Source organism: Xyrauchen texanus, chromosome 45, assembly GCF_025860055.1.
Source record: "Xyrauchen texanus isolate HMW12.3.18 chromosome 45, RBS_HiC_50CHRs, whole genome shotgun sequence".
Lineage (NCBI taxonomy): Eukaryota > Metazoa > Chordata > Actinopteri > Cypriniformes > Catostomidae > Xyrauchen > Xyrauchen texanus.
The window spans coordinates 23,733,172-23,755,127 of record NC_068320.1 but is presented as its reverse complement, the minus strand read 5'-3'; the positions used below and the strand labels follow the sequence as shown (position 1 = coordinate 23,755,127).

General features: G+C 43.5%; 1 protein-coding gene across 1 annotated transcript; it reads left to right on the top strand.

Annotated features, from left to right (window-relative positions):
* Positions 1–8,427: 8,427 nt before the first annotated feature.
* Positions 8,428–20,921, top strand: LOC127637767 (deleted in malignant brain tumors 1 protein-like). Its single transcript, XM_052119020.1, is given in 14 exon segments — positions 8,428–8,548; positions 9,030–9,056; positions 11,132–11,170; positions 11,307–11,639; positions 11,861–12,169; positions 13,649–13,957; positions 14,123–14,431; positions 14,808–15,116; positions 15,480–15,788; positions 18,811–19,119; positions 19,229–19,600; positions 19,719–20,024; positions 20,344–20,438; positions 20,523–20,921. Coding segments are annotated over 12 exon segments (3,120 nt in total). The 5' UTR covers positions 8,428–8,548; positions 9,030–9,056; positions 11,132–11,136; the 3' UTR covers positions 20,649–20,921.
* The last annotated feature ends 1,035 nt before the right edge of the window (positions 20,922–21,956 follow it).

Below are 21,956 nucleotides of genomic sequence, written 5' to 3'. Positions count from 1 at the left end.
TTATAGGATTATGTTCAATTATATGGAAATAAAACAAACAATTTTTCGACTTTCAGGCCACTTTTTGTATGGTCTAAATGCTTTGCATGTCTGCTGCCATAAAATCGTTTGGTTACGTATGTAACCTCCGTTCCCCGAGGGAGGGAATGACACGTTGTGTCGGAGAAGCGACACTAGGTGTCTCTCTTGAGCGCCGATATCCACCTCTGATCTATGAAAAAAGGCCATTGAGAGTTGGCAGCCAGTATTTGCATGTCCCGCCCCCGGACATACGGGTATTTAAGCGGCGCAAATACGGGAGTTTATTCAGTATTTTTCTGAGGAGCCGGAAATGGTCCGGCCACAACAGTGGCTCGGTTCAGCGACATGGCGGAGGAAACACACAACGTGACGTTCCCTCCCTCGGGGAACGGAGGTTACATACGTAACCAAACGTTCCCCTTCTGTCGCTCTCTCCACGTTGTGTCGGAGAAGCGACACTAGGGGACCCATTCCAATCTTGCCATGTGCTGAACCGTGTACGTGAACTGCCGATACAAAGGCGGGCAGGGATTCATCCAGTGCCACGCATCGTCTGTACCCGGCTGCATGTACCCTTCCCCAATGCCCCATACGAACATCTGGATCCTTCTAGTTACCCTGAGAGGGGAACAAGGCGATGTTTGCCAACATGGGAACGTCTTTTCTCTCTATGTTTCTCGCATAGAGCAATCACGGCTGGGGCCCTTACACGCATATAGGGAAGGGGGTCTTACCCAGACCCTGCGGAGACCACACCTGCCCTTTTTCTTGGGGAGGAAAAGTGGTAGACACGTCACACGGCCGTCTTAGGGCTCGTGTGGAAAGTATGGTGCGATGGTAGATCCAGCCTCGAAAGGGGGGAGTTGCTACAACACGGCGACCGGGGCAGCTGTAACTGCTTAAGGGAGACACGGGGGTCCGCTCGTAAGGGGACAGAACCGTGGAAATACACACACGGGGAGTCCGAGCAGGAGGCCTTACCTGTGGAGCACCTATACCAGTACAGGGTAGCCATCAGGGTACCCGCAGTGGCTTGGGTCGGCGAGTTCCTCCGCTGAACCGCGGATCCGGAGGGCTGGGGAGGAATCGACCAGGGTCCCGACTCGGAGTGGGGCGCCCTGGGAAAAAAGGTGCACTACTTAAACTTGAAGTCAGGAAAAGGGCGCTGGGCGCAAGTGATCCACCCGGCCGGTCTCACGTGTTACCGAGTTCTACGGGCTCGGACCTGACAAAACACGAGACGCAACTGACTCAACGCGGAGGTTGTAAAACCTCGCAAAGGTGTTGGGTGTTGCCCAACCCACGGCTCTACAGATGTCTGCTAGGGAGGTGCCCTTGGCCAGTGCCCACGAGGACGCAACACCCCTTGTTGAGTGAGCTCAGACCCGCAAGGGTAGGGGCATGGCCTGGGTGTGATAAGCCAGTGTGATGGCGTCGACAACCCAGTGGGCGAGCCTCTGTTTGGAGACGGCATTCCCTTTCTGCCGTCCCCCAAAGCAGACAAAGAGTTGCTCAGAGCGTCTGGTGCTCTGTGTGCGGTCCAGGTAAATGTGCAGGGCGCGCACTGGACATAGCAACGAAAGGGCTGGGTCTGCCTCCTCCCGGGGCAGGGCTTGCAGGTTTACTACCTGATCTCGGAATGGTGTGGTAGGAACCTTGGGCACATAGCCCGGTCGCGGTCTTAGGATCACAGACGTATCTGCCGGAACGAACTCCAGGCAAGTGTCACTGACAGAGAACGCTTGCAGGTCCCCGACCCTCTTGATAGAGGCGAGTGCGATCAGCAGGGCCGTCTTAAGAGAGAGGGCCCTGAGTCCAATTGATTCAAACGGCTCGAAGGGGGGTCTCTGGAGTCCTGCCAAGACTACCGAGAGATCCCAGGAGGGAACTAGGCCTGGCCAGGAGGGATTTAACCTCCGGGCGCCTCTCAGGAACCTGAGGATCAGGTCGTGCTTACCCAAAGACTTGCCATCTACAGGATCGTGGTGGGCGGCAATGGCGGCAACATACACCTTGAGGGTGGACGGGGACAGCCTCCTGTCCAGCCTCTCCTGTAGGAACAGGAGCACTGACCTAATCACGCATCTCTGCGGGTCTTCAGTTTGGGAAGAACACCAATCTGCGAACAAGCGCCACTTTAGGGCATAAAGGTGCCTGGTAGAGGGGGCTCTGGCTTGGTTAATTGTATTCACAACGGTCGCCGGTAAGCCAGCTAGCTCTTCCGCATCCCGTCCAGGGACCAGACGTGGAGGTTACAGAGGTCTGGGTGCGGGTGCCCCGTCCCTGAGAGAGGAGGTCCTTTCTCAGGGGAATTCGCCAGGGAGGAGCTGTCGCGAGAAGTCTGAGCTCCGAGAACCAAGTCCGAGTGGGCCAGTAGGGGGCCACTAACGTGACTCGCTCCTCGTCCTCCCTGACCTTGCACAGCACCGGTGCACGAAGGCTCACTGGGGGAAATGCGTACTTGCGCAGCCCCAAGGGCCAGCTGTGTGCCAGCGCGTCTGTCCCAAGGGGAGCCTCTGTTAGGGCGTACCAGAGCGGGCAGTGGGAGGTTTCCTGGGAGGCAAACAGGTCTACCTGGGCCTTGCCAAACCGTTCCCAAATCAGCTGGACCGACTGGGGGTGAAGCCTCCACTCCCCGCCGGGCAGGCGTTGTTGTGATAGCGCGTCCGCTACGACGTTGAGCTGAGTCGCTGCTGGCTCCATAGGAGGAGACGGCGGGCGAGTTGTGACATGTGGTGGGAGCGTACGCCGCCTTGGCGATTTATGTACGCCACCACCGTGGTGCTGTCCGATCTCACGAGGACGTGTTTGTCCCGAACTAATGGGAGGAACTTCCTGAGGGCGAGAAGGATGGTCAGCAACTCCAGGCAGTTGATGTGCCAACGCAGCGGGGCCCCTTTCCAACGGCTGCACACGGCACCCCACCCCGCTGCACACGGCACCCCACCCAGACCGGGAGGCATTGGTTGTGACCAGAACGCGTCAGGACACCTGCTGCAGGGGCACTCCTGCCCGTAAAAAGCAGAGGTCTGTCCAGGTTCGGAGTGTTTTGAGGCAGGCGGGGGTGATCCTTACCCAATGCGTGCCGTGGTGCCATGCTTGTCTCAGGACTCGAGTCTGGAGCCAGTGCTGGAGTGGTCTCAAATGCATCAACCCCAGCGGCGCTACCGCCGCGGAGGACGCCATATGCCCCAGGAGCCTCTGGAAAAGTTTTAGAGGGACCACTGTGCCTGGCTTGAAGGAAGCGAGGCAATCCAGCACCGACTGAGCACGCTCGCTCGTGAGACGTGCTGTCATTGAGACTGAGTTATACTCCAACCTGAGAAAAGAGATGCTCTGAACCGGAGTGAGCTTGCTCTTTTCCCAGTTGACCTGAAGCCCCAAGCGGCTGAGGTGCCGGAGCACCTGGTCTCTGTGTGTGCATAGTAACTCTCGAGAGTGTGCTAGGATAAGTCAGTCGTCGAGGTAGTTGAGAATGCGGATGCCGGCTACTCGTAGCGGGGCAAGAGCCGCCTCTGCGACCTTCGTGAAGACGCGAGGGGACAGAGACAGGCCGAAGGGGAGAACTTTGTACTGAAACGCCTGGCCGTCGAACGCGAACCGTAAGAAGGGTCGGTGTCGTGGCAGAATTGAGACGTGGAAGTATGCGTCCTTCAGGTCTACCGCTGCGAACCAATCTAGATGCTGAACGCCAGCCAGAATATTTCTCTGTGTGAGCATTTTGAACGGGAGTTTTAACAAGGCCCGATTGAAAACTCGCAGGTCCAGGGTTGGTCGTAAACCGCCGCCTTTCTTGGGTACAATGAAGTAAGGGCTGTAGAAACCCTTCCTCATTTCAGTTGGAGGGACGGGCTCTACTGCGCCCTTGGCTAAGAGGGTCGCGATTTCCATGTGCAGGGAACTGGCATGCTCGCCGTGTACTGCGGAAAAGAGGACGCCCCTGAAGGGGGGCGGGAGCCGGGCAAACTGAATTGCGTAACCGAGTTGAATGGTCCGGTGCAGCCAGCGTGATGAGTTGGGAAGCAAAAACCACGCTTCCCAGCTCTGCGCTAGGGGCACCAAAGGGACGAGTATTTTGGACGTACCTGGCGGGCCTCGCAGCGGTGCGGAACAGGTAATGCAGCGTCGGGCGGCTTCGTTGCGGCCTGAGGCCGGGGTGCTGAGAATAGACTCAAAGCACTTACCTTGCTCCGCGCACCCGGCAGGGGGCGGGTTCGTGACTGAGGAGGAGGTCTGCTGGCGTCCTCTGGACTCATCTGAACCGGCCGGCCGGGGGGCAGTCGTAGGCAGGCGGAAGGCGGGATCGCCGCGTCCGGTGTACCGGGACTGTCGTAATCTGAAAGCAGATTGCCGTGAGAACGGCATTTGCAGGCCAGGTGACCCAGAGGCAAAGGAAATAGCTCTTTTATTGAGAATGTGGGTGCCACAGCCCCCGTCAGGCGGTGTGGCAAATGAAAAAACAAAGGATTCTCCTCCCGGTCCTCCACCGGGGGACGGAGCGGTCTTACCACCTCCGGAGCTAACGTCTTGGGCTCTGGGTCGGCTGTCTCAGGAACGCTTGGGAGCCTTCTGGGTCCTAGAGGGGGTTCGTGAGACAGGGGGCGTGCTCCGCCTGCGGGGTGCTTGACGCTGGGGCTGAGAGCTGGGCCCGGGTTGAGGCGGAGCAGGAGCTGGTTTCTTCACAGGGGGACGCCCTCGGCGGGCAGACGGGGCAGGGCCCGTAGCGGCAGGTGTGCGGCGGGGCATGATGTGAGAGATGGCCTCCGTCTGCTTCTTCACCGCGGAGAACTGTTGGGCTAAGTCCTCGACGGTGTCGCCGAAAAGGCCAATCTGGGAGACAGGTGCGTCTAGGAAGCGGTTCTTGTCGGCCTCATGCATCTCGACCAGATTGAGCCAGAGATGGCGTTCCTGGACCACTAGGGTGGCCATCACCTGTCCGAGTGCCTGCGCTGTGGCCTTCGTCGCTCTCAGGGCGAGGCCGGTCGCTGAGTGCAGTTCCTGCAGCACATCAGGATCAGGTACACCCCCGTGCATGTTTCTGAGTGCTTTGGCCTGGTGGACTTGCAGGAGGGCCATCGCATGCAGGGCGGAGGCAGCGCGTCCAGCCGCACTGTAGGCCTTCGCGTTGAGCGAGGATGTTGTCCTACAGGGCTTGGATGGGAGTACGGGGCGGCCACGCCAGGAGGTAGGGCTACCGGGGCATAGATGGTACGCAACTGCCCTATCGACCTGGGGAATCGCCCCGTATCCGTGGCGCTCTCCGCCGTCGAGGGTGGTGAGAGTGAAGTGGGTGGCACCTAGACGAGCCGGAGAGCGGGGCTCTCCACGTAGACGCCAGCTCGTCATGCACCTCCGGAAAAACGGGACCGGGGGGATGCGTGGCCACAAACGGCGCGCTGCCCCCAGGAACCAGTCATCCAACCGTGAAGGCTGTGGGGAGGATGGAGGGTTCCAATCCAACCCCACGCTCACGGCGGCCCGGGAAAGCATGTCAGACATCTGAGCGTCGGCCTCAGCCTGGGCCTGCTGGCCCAAAGGCGGCAGTCCAGGGGAGTCCTCGGCATCAGACATCACACTCTCTGATGCAGCGGCGAGCTCATCTGCTTCGGGCTCGGGAGGATAGACAGCCGGGCCGTGAGGCGAGCCGCTATCGCCGTGAGCGTAGACGGGGACCAGCGAGCATGTCGGGGAACGGGAGGTTTGCGGGGGGCTACCCGGCGAAACTGCACCCGCTGCCGCCCCCAAATCACCCCCAGCACCAACCGCATCGTCCTCAATCCCGTGGGAAGAAGGAGCAATGGGGGGTGCAGCTGGGGTGGCTTGCTCTCTGTTGAAAGCAAGCCATGACCGCAACGTGGTCATGGTCATGTTCTCGCAGTGAGAACATGAGCCATCCACAAACGCCGCCTCGGTGTGATCGCGGCCCAAACACACGAGACAGCGCCTGTGGCCGTCTGAAGCGGAGAGCACTCTACCGCATCCAGGAACAACACAGGGGCGGAAGGGCATCTTGAAAAGACGGCGTCCTGAAAAGGACGCTCAACGCCGCTGTGTTTTGCTCTTTTAGAGAAATTCACTCTTTTAAGGGAAATAACTCTTTTAATACACAGTATGTGTGTGTGTCTGTGCTGTCGAAGCGCTCAGGGGCAACAATGCACGCCGTGAAATGCGAAGGAGAAAGCCGCTGTTGTGTGCCGTCAAGATCCAACAGCATGCAGATCGTCAGAGGAAACAGGAACGTTAGTGGTGTGTAACTCACAGCAAACTGCAGACAGACCATCGGCTCCGAAGAAATTTTCTGAATGAACTCCCATATTTGTGCCGCTTAAATACCCGTATGTCCGGGGGCGGGACATGCAAATACTGGCTGCCAACTCTCATTGGCCTTTTTTCATAGATCAGAGGTGGATATCGGCGCTCAAGAGAGACCCCTAGTGTCGCTTCTCCGACACAACGTGGAGAGAGCGACAGAAGGGGAAATGAAAATTATGTTTTTGAATGATCTGAAGTATATTTTTAATTATATTTATAGTTATTTTAATTATTATATACTAAATTATAAGTATCTGGGGGACTCGTAAATATTATTATATAAATAACTGCAATTAATTATTGGCGCAAATCTGATCTAATTAAAAATGTTAATCAATTGACAGCCCTAATGAAAGCATTACTCTAGTGACTTTCTAATTTATATTAGAAATAGGCCTATAAAATAGTTACATTATACTTCTATGCACATTTGTTAGCGATTTTTAATCAACATTGTGTAAATAATTTTTCCAAGTGTGTGAACTAGAGTTGCCAACTTTGTGCCACATGAATACAGTATACTTGATCATTGAGCTGTTCAGTGTAGGACGGGGGTCTTCCTCGAGCACCTTGTTATAATACATCTTCGTTTTGGCCAAAATATGGAATGTCCCTGCTTATAAGGGATAGTTGGTGACCCTAGTGTCTGTCATTTCATATTAGGGATAATAAAAAAACACTAAGGGGCGATACTATCTACTGTATTAAAGATTTTGATTGATTACAGTACAGACATTTTTGAGAAATAGCTATGTGACTTTTAAACTTTTAAGTAAATGTTGGGCTATTTAGTTTTTATACAATGGGATAAATTAGCTTTTTCTTGTAAGATTCATTTTTGAAAAGTTACTAATTATACTAATTTCAGTAAACTGATTTAAATGCTGGTTTTGATCACATATTTGTGTGCTTTAATATACAATACCAAAATGGATTCATTGTAAAACACTGAATAGTTCTTATTCAAATACCTTTATGTTTGACATTTGTTACAAATTCTCTCAACCCAAGAGTCTCACTCGCTCGCTCTCTCTCTCTCTCTCTCTCTCTCTCTCTCTCTCTCTCTCTCTCTCTCTCTCTCTCTCTCTCTCTCTCTCTCTCTCTCTATCTCTCTCTCTTTCATTCTTGAAATGGGCTGTGAATTTGCATTGCACATGTTAAGCACCTTCCTACAGTGTCATTATTGGATTTAACAAAAGAGCTTTCTTTTTTTTAAAGAAACTTGTTAGATCTGAGATGTTGACCAGGGGATAGGAGAGTGCTTTGCTGTTTTAAGAGTGTCTTTTTAGTGTGGTCCCTACTGATAAAATATAAATAAATTGTCCATGAGTAAAGGTCAACTCGACTTCCCAGTATACAAATTATTCATTCATATTTCCTTTGAATGGACAGTTTGCATATTTACGATGGGTTGAGATAGTCACTTCGTTGTTGTAGCAAACATATCTGATACATAGATAACATTTTGCTTATCACATTCTGTTCTCATCTAAAAATAAACCACACATGGCATGGCACAACTTTCAGTTTAAGAGCATCTAAAATATCTTAAGCATTTAATGTATTGCAAAATGTGTTTACATTTTGAAAATAAAAAATGCACATTTGTTAGTTCACATTTATATTAATCAGGAAACCTCTGGATTACATCAGATGTTCAGGTTGAATGGGTGTGGTCTAGGGTGAAGAAGTGGTACAGTAGTGCGTATAACTGTCACATACAGCACTTTACAAACCGACTGACTCAATTCTAAACGAAGGAGGTCACAAAGAATCATCTGAACAGGATTTACAGGCAAGATATTACCATATATATAATATATTATCTTTGTTTTCAAATTAATTTGTTCATTCGTATAAATAAGTATTTTTTAAATTGATGAATAGATGTGCAAATCATATTGAATTACATGGACTACTGTTAACATTTTTGTTTAATAATTTAGCACATTCCAGTATGAATTGAATATATATATATATATATATATATATATATATATATATATATATATATATATATACCTTTTTTTATTCTGTCCTCCAAAATCTATTTTCACCATTTTCATATTTTCTGTTATAGATCTTGGGTAAACAAGTAAACACCGACAAACCACACTGGCATTCATTAAGGCAAGGGTGAACTTTATAATGAAGGCAGATTTAACAGAAAGGTTTAAATGTGGTCTAGGACAAAAGTATTTTTCATGAAAATCAGGTCAGTGCATATTGTCACATTTTTATCAGGGCAGGATGTCACATGTTTTATTTGTCATGAATTTATAAAATTTTTCCATTTTCATATTTGTCTTACCTTTTCCATTTTGTTGTTTTGTGAATTATGCATCATATTTGGTTTCAATTTTAAAACTTTCCTTAAAAGCCTATCATACGCTATTTAATGCAGGCATAGATGAAGAGAAAATGAATAGTAATTTTGAAACATATGCATAAAATCATGACCACTCATGTGAGATGAAGTGTCCAGTCATATCGGTAACCTTATAAAAGCTCTTTTATTCTACATGGAGCAGGGGCACCTCATGGGGCAGCCATGTTATAATCACACGACAAGCTGAATACTACTTACTTAGTTTAGCAGTTGCCCTGTTATTGGACACTTTCATTCATGGATTCAATTAATAGTGAATTTCTACAATGTCATCAGTAACTGAAACTACTGTGTTTGAATTATGCAGCATCCAGGCCACTAGGTGTCAGACAATGTAAGCCACTTCGACATACTTAAAAAAATTACTGAGTGCACCTTTAAAGGAATATTCTGGGTTCAATACGCCTTTATCACACTTCTGCGTTCACTGAGCGGAAGCTTCTCATCGGGTAAAACAACTTCCACTGCAGTCTGTTTCAATGGCAGTACACACAGTGCAGAATTATGGCCTATGTTATGTACAATTTATTTAAAAAACTAAAACTACACAGTCCTACCTCACCATTCAATCATAACTCAGGGATGATGAAGTAAAGAAAAACAATGTCATGTTTTATTTTTTTAAACAGGATGTATGTGAGCAGGGAACACTTCACAGAGTGAAGTGAACAGGGAAAACTTTGCACTGATAATCGCCTCAATCAGATACTATTACACGTTAAAGTGTTGATACCACATGGTGAAGTGCTGTGTTAATCCAAAGTAAAGATTAAATGGCCGATGTCTACTGCCAAGTGCATCCAAGTTGGTTTAATTTATTTATAAATACTGTGATCGTCCATTGACAGATCGATGGGCGAATGTTTGGTTACGCTACTATTCGGAGCCAGATGTGACGACACACGGACTGTGATAAAGGCATAGCTCCATGGATAAAGGCCTACACAATACAATCATTTCTTTTAAAAAAAGCAGCAAAAATCGAAGTTACAGTGAGGCACTTTCTGTTAGGGCAAGTCAATGAGGACCCAGAAAACAAAAGATAATGTGATAATGAAATCCAAGAATGACAATAAAGTCAACACACACACACAACACCGTGAAAAGCAAAGCAGAGCAGGAGCCAGCTGAAGGGGAATGGATTCGTCCTGGAGACTCCATCGAGAAGTAACAGGGGAGAGATGGAAAACAACAGCAGATGGAGTGAAAGGGAAACCAGGGAGGGAAGGTGAGCGTGGTGGGTTGGCTGAAACTGGGTAAGGAAGGCAACGATGATAAGGAATGACTGGGCGCTGAACACAAAAACACAGAAAAAAAACAGTGGAAACCAGACAGACAAGAAACAGAACAGTAACTAGGTGGCACATGACCGCAAACACAAGGGCGTTATAAAGGGGAAGGGAAACAAGTAACAGGTGTGGCTGATTGGGATAGCGAATCCGCCAAACTGTGATCATGTGGGATCGCAAACAAACAAAGACACGTGAAGAAAGCGGGAAGCACGACATAACAGATTGGCTCACCAACCAGAGATTGCGACACTTACAATGGAAGTGAATGGGGCCAATTTTTGGAGCGTTTAAAGGCAGAAATGTGAGGTTTACAATTTTGTAAAAGGACTTACATAAATTGTATTATTTGAGCTGTAACGTGAAATCGTTATTTTTACAGCCATTTAAGGATTTTAGGGTTTGTTGACATTAGATCGTCATGGCAACGAAGTTGTAAAGTTGGCTATAACGTTACACAGAAAAGGTTTGTATGTTATTTTATCACACTAAAATCATGTTAACACATATTGTGTATTTCTTGTGGCTATACTTTTGAAAAAGTGAGTATTTTAATATTCACGGATTGGCTCCCATTCACTTTCATTGTAAGTGCATCAAGGAAACCCATTTTTGCTTTTTTAAAGAAAAGCAGGGGCAAGACAAAAAACATTTTTGTTTGTGGTAATCAATATTATGCCACAAATGCTGTGAATTGAGCTTAATTTGTGTTGAACCCTAAATATTCCTTTAAAGAGAGGTGTGATTATGTTTTGGTGGAGGTGAATATTTACGCCACTGTATTCTATTGTGACAAATTACCCCAATGTAGTTTGAAAACATGCTGACATTTAAAAGTAACTAAATCACCTGATTTCACAACTTTAACACTTTCAAGTTGCTAATTATATTTTCATAGCTAGAGGGCAAATATAAATGTGTTGTGCCATAATTGTGCCTAATAAACCAAAGACATCATCTCAAGCTGATTGTCTGCAATTTAATATTACACTAATTTGCCATAGATTAATAATTGTTATCATATATGAGAGTGGAAGCAAGACATGTTTTACGTGAGAATTCTTGATAGAGTAAACCAAGGAGTATGTCATATCTAATATCACATTAAATATATTTACAGCCAATATGTTGTGGTCCATGCAACTAATTTTGCTTCTGGGTAAGGACACCTACATTACACATTGAAACAAAACTCAATCTCTTGACTCATAATAATGTCATTCAAAAATAATACCTTCCAAATTAAGGGTCTATGAAAACAATTATCTGCATCTATGTTTACTTAACATGATTAGGCTGCACAACTGCAACTAGTGGAAATGAAATCAGAGTGGTGAATGGCAGCGATTCTTGTTCTGGACGAGTGGAGGTTCTCTATAATGGGACATGGGGAACAGTGTGTGATGATTACTGGGATCTATCAGACGCTGCAGTGGTGTGTAGAGAGATGGACTGTGGAGATGTTATAGAGGCAAAAAGTGTTGCTTATTTTGGACAAGGTTCAGGACAAATATGGATGGATGATGTGAACTGTTTAGGGACTGAGTCTACTCTAAAGAGCTGCACATTTAATGGATGGGGAAAACACAACTGTCATCATTATGAGGACGCTGGAGTCATCTGTCAGTGTGAGTCAAAAAACATTAATAGAACTGCAGAATAGTTTTTATTTTGTACTTTAGGAATTATATAGTGTTTGAGGCCTACATACATTGCATGAACAAATCATATTTTAATGAAATTCTTGTTCTTTCAAACAATACAATGTATTGTTCTTTTTAAAATAATAATAATAAAAATGTATTGCATTACCCTGTCTTTTTATCATTATAACTATTATTTACATTAGCCCTTGTTAGGCTCGTAAATGCTATCAACATTTGTTCGGGACGAGTGGAGGTTCTTCATGATGGTCAGTGGGGAACAGTGTGTGATGATGGCTGGGATGTATCAGATGCTGCAGTGGTGTGTAGAGAGATGGGCTGTGGAGATGTTATAGAAGCAAAAAGTGGTGCTTTTTTTGGACAAGGTTCAGGATCAATATGGATGGATAATGTACAATGTACAGGAAGTGAACCTACACTGAAAAACTGTTCATCAATGGGATGGGGTGTACACAACTGTGGGCATCAACAAGATGCTGGAGTCATCTGTCAATGTGAGTCCTAAATATTCATAGAATTCAAATTTATTTGTGATGTATATTTATGTATTAAAGTATACTAGAAGGTCAGAGTGCAGCAAAATAACATAAAACTATACCAGAATTCAGACACTTCAAGGTTCTTTTTAAAATGTTTATGTTTTTGATAATCATCCAGAAAAAGGGAAAGAATGCCAGAGGAATGGGAAACAAGCTAAACTAAGGCCATTATGGCATTATGTATACAGTTACATTGTAATGTAATGGTTTAATGTAAATCATTGGGAGATGTTTACATTTCAATCTTAAATATCTTAAAAACTATACGGTACATATATAAGACCTAAAATACATAGGACATCTAAGGCCAAAATTATCTACAAAACCAACTTTAAATGGAGTCAGTATGTCAAGAAATTGTGGACAAGAGAAAGATGAAAATTCCTTTACTGCCTGGCAAGCTCTGTAATTATACAAGAATAATACAAAGACATCGAGTAGATTACACTCCCAACACGTTTTAGATTGTACCAGTTTAAGTAAGAAAATATGGCAAAAAGAACTAATATTGCTACTTCTACTACTACTACTACTACTAATAATAATAAACTGAATAGATACATTTTACATGTATTAAACGGATAGTTCTGACCCTGAATTTTAATTGGATGTGCCATGTTTGAAGCAGTTGTAAAATGAACATAAACATACACCAGGCATAGCATAATCTGTATTAATGTGACACGTTTCTATGATGCATAGCATTCACAAACAGCCTATAGTTAGGAAAAATAACTATATTACTATATAACACCATGGTTACTTACATTAAAACTATTGTCAATAAACATGGTTACTACAATATTACTACCATGGTTAATTAATAGCCGGATCAAACCTTTCTCCCAACTACACAAATTTAACTGTGACTATAACCCAACTATCAACTTTTATACTCAATTGTATTTATTATTATAAGTAGTATTAAAGGAAATATTAAGAGTGTAGACAAGAAACAGGATGGGAAAAAGTGGGATAAAAAGGCAGAATCGAACCCGGGCCATCCTCATGAGAAAAGCACATTCACACCGTCGTTACACCCCACACCACTGCAACGACACTAGGGGCGCAGTATTTCTTTAATTTCTGTGTTTCCGTCAGACTATTGGAGTTCAAAAAGCCACACTTCCTAGTGCAAATAGCTTATTTATTTTTAACAAGATTAAATATCAGCTCGGCCCCCCTATCTTCTCTGTCTTTCTTTCCTTCCTCATCATCTTTTTATGGATCATTTAATGTTTGATGCCTTGTAAACATTGATATTTCCTTTAGTATTTAGTTGTTGTTCTTATTGTCATACAGGTTAATGGTCCACATATCTTATCTAACAAATCATGTTAAATTAAAAATTGTTTATGTGAGCATCAGTTTTTACTGTAGAATGTGTGTCTGGCTTAATTATATTTAATTTTGTCTAATATTGGACGCTATCAGCCTATGTGAGGTTAGTAAATGGCAGCGACAATTGTTCTGGACGAGTGGAGGTTCTTCATGATGGTCAGTGGGGAACAGTGTGTGACAATGGCTGGGATGTATCAGATGCTGCAGTGGTGTGTAGAGAGATGGGCTGTGGAGAAGTTATAGAGGCAAAGACTGGTGCTTATTTTGGACAAGGATCAGGACCAATATGGATGCAAAACATAAATTGTTGCAGGAATGAATCTGCACTGAAGAACTGCATTTTTAATAGTTGGGGAGCACCCACATGTGGACATGAAAAAGATGCTGGTGTTATTTGTGGAGGTATGTTTATTCTTAAATATGGATTTATTGGGGGCTAAATAAATATAGCTGTAATTTCTATTAACAAGTAAGGTGTTTTTTAAGGCTGTCAGGATTTATATCTAAAAAATTTAAACTTTCATTCCATTTGTTTATCTATGTTTGACTCATTTCATCACATTTTAGGTGTAGTACGACTGTCAAACAGTAACAGCTCTTGCTCTGGAAGAGTTGAGGTTCTTCATAATGGCATTTGGGGAACAGTGTGTGATAATGGCTGGGATGTATCAGATGCTGCAGTGGTGTGTAGAGAGATGGGCTGTGGAGATGTTATAGAAGCAAAGACTGAAGCTTATTTTGGACAGGGATCAGGACCAGTATGGATGAGTAATGTGAACTGTAATGGAACAGAGTCTACACTGAAAAACTGTGTAATAAGTACAAGGGTACAACAGAACTGTAGCCATGAAAAATATGCTGGTGTTACATGTGGAGGTAAGAGTAATACTTCACAACAACGCTTCACTTCTTTCTGCATTGTATAATACAGCACAATAACTTTACAGTAGCAGTAATAATAATAATACAATACTGGGAAAGATGTATTTTATCTGCCAGGATAATTTAGTAATACTGCTGCATTTTATAATATGCAATAGATCAGTAGTTCTAAAACTATAGAAGCTAAGTGCCACCTTTGATCAAGAACATCTTTTTCACTTCCACACATAAAACATCTTAACTACCTGACACAAATTACTGAAATAGGTGTCCTGTGAAATCACACATGTCTATGTCAGCTCTGATGTGAATGGTGATGACTTAGTACCCTGTCTGAACACCCTGACCTACTTTAATATCTGCTGTATAGGCAAGATTCGATTGCTGAATGGCAGGGACCCTTGTTCTGGGAGAGTGGAGGTTCTTCATGATGGTCAGTGGGGAACAGTGTGTGATGATGGCTGGGATCTATCAGATGCTGCAGTGGTGTGTAGAGAGATGGGCTGTGGAGATGTTATAGAGGCAAAGACTGGTGCTTATTTTGGACAAGGATCAGGCCTAATCTGGATGGATAATGTGTACTGTTATGGGAATGAGTCTACTCTAAGTAGCTGTGGATCACACGGATGGGGAATTAACTTATGTGGGCATCAGAAGGACTCTGGAGTCATCTGTCAATGTGAGTAAAAAACAATAAAAATAAAATGTGTATTATAGGGAGCAGCCTTAGGCCCAGTCTATATGAGTTGTCTATTCATTATGAAGTAATATTAGTAATTAGAGAATATCTGAATATTTGTAAAAAAAAACATTTGGTTCCAATGTCATACCAGCCACCATGCGTTAATACATTTTTTTAAAGATTTAAAACAATTTACAATGGTTGATATTATCAATATATTTATATTAATATTGCCTTTTAATTAGATAAATCATAACAAATCAAACACTGTGTAAGTGAGAATTGGAATGCGCTGCATAATACATGACTGATTCTTTATACTTCTCTTTGCCTAATATTGGATGAACATGTGAACATCAGCTCAAGTAAGGTTGGTAAATGGCAGCAACTCTTGTTCGGGACGAGTGGAGGTTCTTCATGATGGTCAGTGGGGAACAGTGTGTGATGATGGCTGGGATCTATCAGATGCTGCAGTGGTGTGTAGAGAGATGGGCTGTGGAGATGTTATGGAGGCAAAGACTGGTGCTTATTTCGGACAGGGATCAGGACCAATATGGATGCAAGATGTTAACTGTAGCAGGAATGAGTCTACACTGAAGAACTGCAAATATACAAGATGGGGTACATCCATGTGTCAGCACGAAAAAGATGCTGGTGTTATTTGTGGAGGTATGTTTAAGCTTATTTCCATGTTCTCAGATTTCTAACCAGTCCTGCATGAATCCAGTAGGGGCAGCAAATCACTGTCTGCACACCTCCTGATTCCTTGTTATTAATATTTTCCACCTTTTAGAACAGTATTAAAGTAATAAAAACTATGAAATAGCACACATGAAAGTATGGTAATTATGTATAAACAAAACATCATGTTTACGTCATGGTTACTGTTGTAACCTCCGTTCCCCGAGGGAAGGAACGAGACGTTGTGTCGAATGAAGTGACACAAGGGTCTTGCACACAGCGCCCTTCACCAAGTTGATCCAGTGCGCCTTCTGTCCCAGGTTAGCCACTAAGTGTCGCTCCCTAGATGTTCTCCTCCCTAGCCTTCTGGCCTGCGAATTCAGCGGAGCAATTCGCGGCCAGACCCACTACGAATCACAGGTGCTCTGGCTGTGCTCCACAGGCTTAGTTCCCTTTTCAGGCAAACTCCCTGTGATGTATTTCCAGCGGTACGGTCCCCCTGTCGGCAGACCCGCGTTTCCCTTCGGCAGCCCCACTGCACCGGTCGCAGTGCTTGTAGAGTCCCCCCTCATTAGGCTGGACCTACCACCGCGGCATTTCCCACGTACGGCTTCACAACCCTTGTGGTGTATTTGCCACATGTTACCTCCCCCTAGACTGGGCAGGATGTGGCCACCGCAGGGTCTTTTCCCCCTGAAAGAATAGGACCGGGAAATACTGCCTTCCCTGACGCATTTCTTAGCGTTAAGATTCACATCCTATGTGAGAGACATAGTGAGAGAAAAGGCACGGCTGCCAGGCTTGCTCCCATGCTAGTCATGTAGCACCTGTTCCCCTCCTCATGGGTGCGGGGAACCTAAGGTCTGTATGTGACACCTCTTTGGGGGCGTTAGGGAGGGCTACGTGCAGCCGACACAGTTGCCTCTAGCACTCAGTAGCCTGCTTGCACCTGTCTCGGCAGTTCACGTAACACGGTCAGTGCATGGCGTTTTTATTTAGGATCCCTTGTGTCACTTCATTCGACACAACGTCGAGTGAGTGACAGAAGGGGAACGTCATGGTTACTGTTGTAACTTCCATTCCCCTAGGGAAGGAACGAGATGTTGTGTCCCTCCTGCCACAGCACTAGACTGTAAATGGCCGTACCTTATTTTCGGCTCCTCGGTGCAAAATCCTCGCTGCCCCACTTCCCTTTATACCCGTATGTCCAGGGCGGGGCATGCAAATTCTGTCTGCCAACTTGACATTGGCCTTTTCTCAGGTTCAGAGGAACGTTTGGCATCCCAGGAAGACCCCTTGTGTCACTTCATTCGACACAACGTCGAGTGAGTGACAGATGGGGAACTTATGTTCTGCTGAAGAAAGTCATACACATCTGGGATGGCATAAGGGTGACTAAATGATGAGAGATTCTTTTTTTTGTTTTATGTTTTATGTGCAAAAATAACTCTCTTAGTCAGCATTATATATATATATATATATATATATATATATATATATATATATATATATGATAGGCACATAAGATGTTTCACAAATAAATCTTTCTTAGGATGGTTATGTATATCTTCAGCTTTAGTGTGTCAATAGGAAATATACATTTAGACTTCCAAACATTCCTTTTGCCAAATAGAATAGAATAACAGGGAGCCCTGCAACAGATGGCATTGCCCCCATAGATCCCCCCACTGAAAATCGAGTCAGTTTGTGATTACATGAAGAGACAGAAGCCAGTTTTTACATTTTTACCCCTTTTTCTCCCAATTTGGAATGCCCAATTCCCACTGCTTAGTAGGTCATCGTGGTGGCATGGTTACTCAATTCAATGTGGGTGGCAGAGGACAAGTCTCAGTTGCTTCCGATTCTGAGACTGTCAATCTGCCCATCTTGTCACGTGGCTCATTGTGCATGACACCGTAAAGACTCCACATGTGGAGGCTCATGCTACCCTAAACGATCCACGCACAACTCACCACGCTCCATATTGAGAGCGAAAACCACTAATCCCGACTACAAAGAGGTTACCCCATGTGATTCTACCCTCTCTAACAACTGGGCCAATTTGGCTGGAGTCACTCATCACATCCTGGATTCAACTCCAGGGGTGGTAGTCAGCATCAATACTTGCTGAGCTACCCAGGCATGAGGCAAAAGCAGTTGAGACACCCTAAATAGATAGAAGATCTGTGGAGAATTCTCCAAGAAGCTTGCAACATCCTATCAACCAACAACCAAGAAAAACTGTATCCAGGTGTACCTAGGAGAATTGGTGCTGTTTGGAAGGCAAAGGTGGTGGCACCAAATTATGGATAGGCTTCTTTCCCCGATTAATTCAAAATAACATTTTGTCACATACTTTTTTTTTTTTGCAATCAAAGTTTTGCATGCAAATATTAGCATGTGCTATAGTTAGATGCACTGTCAATCCACCAAAGGCTGAAAAAGAGAAAACTGTTCACAGAAATTGGCTTGATGCCACTTCCAATCTGATCAGCTGCACATGTGTGTGTGCTCCAAAAGAACTTAACAGGTTAACAACATAGAGACTGATATAAAAGACACCAGTATTATGTCCAGTAGAGAGAGTAGGTGGGGTAAAGGGATACTCCATTGCAGTGAAGATCTGCTTGGGATTTATCTTGTTCCCCTCTCCTCACCAACCAATCCAGACAAGGGAGTGATTGGTAATCATCATTGCAGACACCTGATGTTAATCACCCTGCAAGGAGGCCAGAGGAAGAGAGAGATAGGGAGAAACAAAACAGGAAACCACAACACAAAGTGGACAATATATCCAATTGCAATAAGGCCAATGCCATACATCTATAGATGTAATTGAACAAAATTAGTTAACAAAGGAGGGAACCAACAAATACATCCTGGGACGTAACAGTATAATAATTTGTTTTAATATACTATGGTTAGGCCTACTTTCTATATAAACTTGATCATTTTTAGATATTGATTTAAATATTTGTCTTCATGTTACATTCATTTAAATACATTTTAGGTATACTCCGACTGGCCAACAGTAATGGCTCATGTTCTGGTACAGTGGAGGTTCTTCATGATGGTCAGTGGGGAACAGTGTGTGATGATGGCTGGGATCTATCAGATGCTGCAGTGGTGTGTAGAGAGATGGGCTGTGGAGATGTTATAGAGGCAAAGACTGGTGCTTATTTTGATCAGGGATCAGGACCAGTATGGATGAATAATTTAATCTGTAAAGGAACAGAATCTACACTGAAGAACTGTGTATCAGATGGATGGGGAATCCACAACTGTGGGCATGAAAGGGATGCTGGAGTTATCTGTCAACGTAAGTTTAAAAACCTTGATACTTAATTACTGTTGTTATCTGTCAAGGTTTTAATATGTATAAATAAAATCATAAAAGCATTCATTAAACATAATGAAGCTGAGGTTAGGAAATGGATCCGTGTTTATTTTGAGTCTTTAATTAAAGAGCAATATCTTTGTCTCTTCATCTGTTCAAGAGACCAGGCTGGTAAATGGAAATAATTGTTCTGGACGAGTGGAGGTTCTTCATGATGGTCAGTGGGGAAGAGTGTGTGATGATGGCTGGGATCTATCAGATGCTGCAGTGGTGTGTAGAGAGATGGGCTGTGGGGATGTTGTAGAGGAAATGACTGGTGCTTATTTTGGGCAGGGGACAGGAATGATATTGCTCAGTGATGTAAACTGTCATGGGACAGAGTCTACACTGAGAAGCTGTTCATCAAATGGATGGGGAATACCCAGCTGTGGGCATGAAAAAGATGCTACTGTTGTCTGTCATGGTAGGTTACACCTTGAGTGGAATCCTCAAACAACAACAATGTACATTTTTAAGCTTAAGTGATGGAATGTCAGTAACATATTTGCACAAAAGTGATATACCATTCCTTTGTTTTCTAGAGATTAGACTGGTGAATAGTAAAAACCGGTGTTCTGGGAGAGTGGAGGTTCTCCACAATGGTCAGTGGGGAACAGTGTGTAGTGATGGCTGGGATCTATCAGATGCTGAAGTGGTGTGTAAAGAGATGGATTGTGGAAATGCTATTGAGACAAAAAGCGCTGCTTATTTTGGACAGGGATCAGGACCAATATGGATGGATGATGTAAACTGTCACGGGAGTGAATCCAAACTAATAAACTGTGGATCAAATGGATGGGGAATACACAACTGTGGGCATGAAAAAGATGTAGGAGTCATTTGTGAAAGTGAGTAAATATAAACAGTATCCCTTGTTATGCAATTAGTAAATATAAACTTAAAGATTGGTCAATGTGAACAAATAGTCCAATGCTATTTCAACTGGGAAGTGTTACTTGTTTAAATTGCATATACAAATACAAGCACATGCAACATTTTCAACTATTTCCGTTAATCAAATAATGTATAAAAAGCTGTTCTTGTATAAGACAAGACTCAGAATACACCTCTTGGTTCCATTGATTTATGATAAGGAAATATTACTTATATTGATGTTGTTGTGTTCCAATATTGAATACTGCTACTTTCTCTCATTGGTCTTTTCAGAGATCAGAAAAAAACAAGTGGTGAGACTTCAGTTTAAGGTTGATCCTAACATTGTCCCAAATATAAATATTAAAAATAATGAGATTTTGGATGAGGTGAGTGCATGACAAAAGGTCATTATTTCTTTAAAACTGTTAGAAATAATATTTCAATCTTTGCTCTGTTTACTATTTTCACAGATCAGGCAGAAATTAAAAGAATTGGGAAATGTTACCCTACAATGGAAGATGCAATCTAATGAAGAAGTGTTTCAGAGAAACATAAAAAAGGATACAAATTCACCAATATGCAAGAAATACGTATAAACCCTTTGCTTAATGCATATTTGTTTTCTGTGGATATGGTGTGTCCAATGTGACAAAGTGGGAGACACTCATTTATATATATACTCTAAGATGTCTTTGTTTCTTTATGTCTGTGCCTTTATTGCAGTACTTTCACTAAAAGTAAACTGAAAATTAAAAATGCACTTATTTTTATTGTTGACTGCATGTTATTAAATAACTGTGTTTGTATTTTTCTTCATTTATATGTCACTTTGGAGTGAGCTTTAATGTATCTATTCAAATGAAAATAAAAAATAACCATGTCACGTAAGTTTTAGAGAGGATATTTAATTCAGTCATTATAAAATGTTAAGTTAAAGGTCATTACCGATCACACCTTCACTGCACAATTCTCAAAAACACAATTATTTTTCTCATTATTGCATGAGCAAAAAAAATAAATATAAAATACTCACAAGCTGTTGAACCCCCCCGGAACATCTCCATCAATTATTATTATTTATTTTTTTTGCATGTACTCCACCTTCTAATTTCCTCTTCTATGTCCCGATGTAAAGCTTCAATTCATTCTGGAAAAAAGAGAATATTCACATGCATTTTATATTACAAACTAACCATTAAACTTTACAAGTTCCCTCAAAAATGTTACATGCTGCCTCATTGAAAGGAGTTTAAACATTTGCTCTGCAATTTTAAGCCTAACAGAGTACTAGAAAACGAAATGTCCCAATTTGACTAAAATATTTACCAGTAATTGAGCCTGTAATCTAAGGATGTAACCAAATGTTCATTATAGGGTGGACCAAAGGTAAAATTCTAAGGTTGTATTACTAGACATTAGTTAAGTACATTAGTTAAGATGAACAAACAACGAACAATACTTTTAAAGCATTTATTAATCTTGGTATTTATTACAACATATGCTAATACATTTTTTTTATTAAAAGTTGTATATGTAAACATTAGTTAATGAAAAGTTGAGGGAAAACTCAGACGAAATATCACAAAGACTAGGAGAGGGAAATGGGATTGATGGAGTGGATAAGAAGTGCTTCAAACTATGACAAAGAAGAACTCTGTAAATCACAAAATCTAGAGATCTGATTCTCAGTGCTGCCACTGAAAAGCATTAAAGGAATTATGCTCCTTTCTCAAAATTAAATTTTAGTGTGCCACGTATTGTGAAAATGTTATTCATACTGTCCTGTTTGTAACATTGCACCCTGAAATGACTGTATTGTATAAGTGACTAAACAAACCAGCATTAATCCTGTAAGGAATTAGACAAACAGGCTGAACACAGGGCCTTTTTGGAAGGTTTTACCA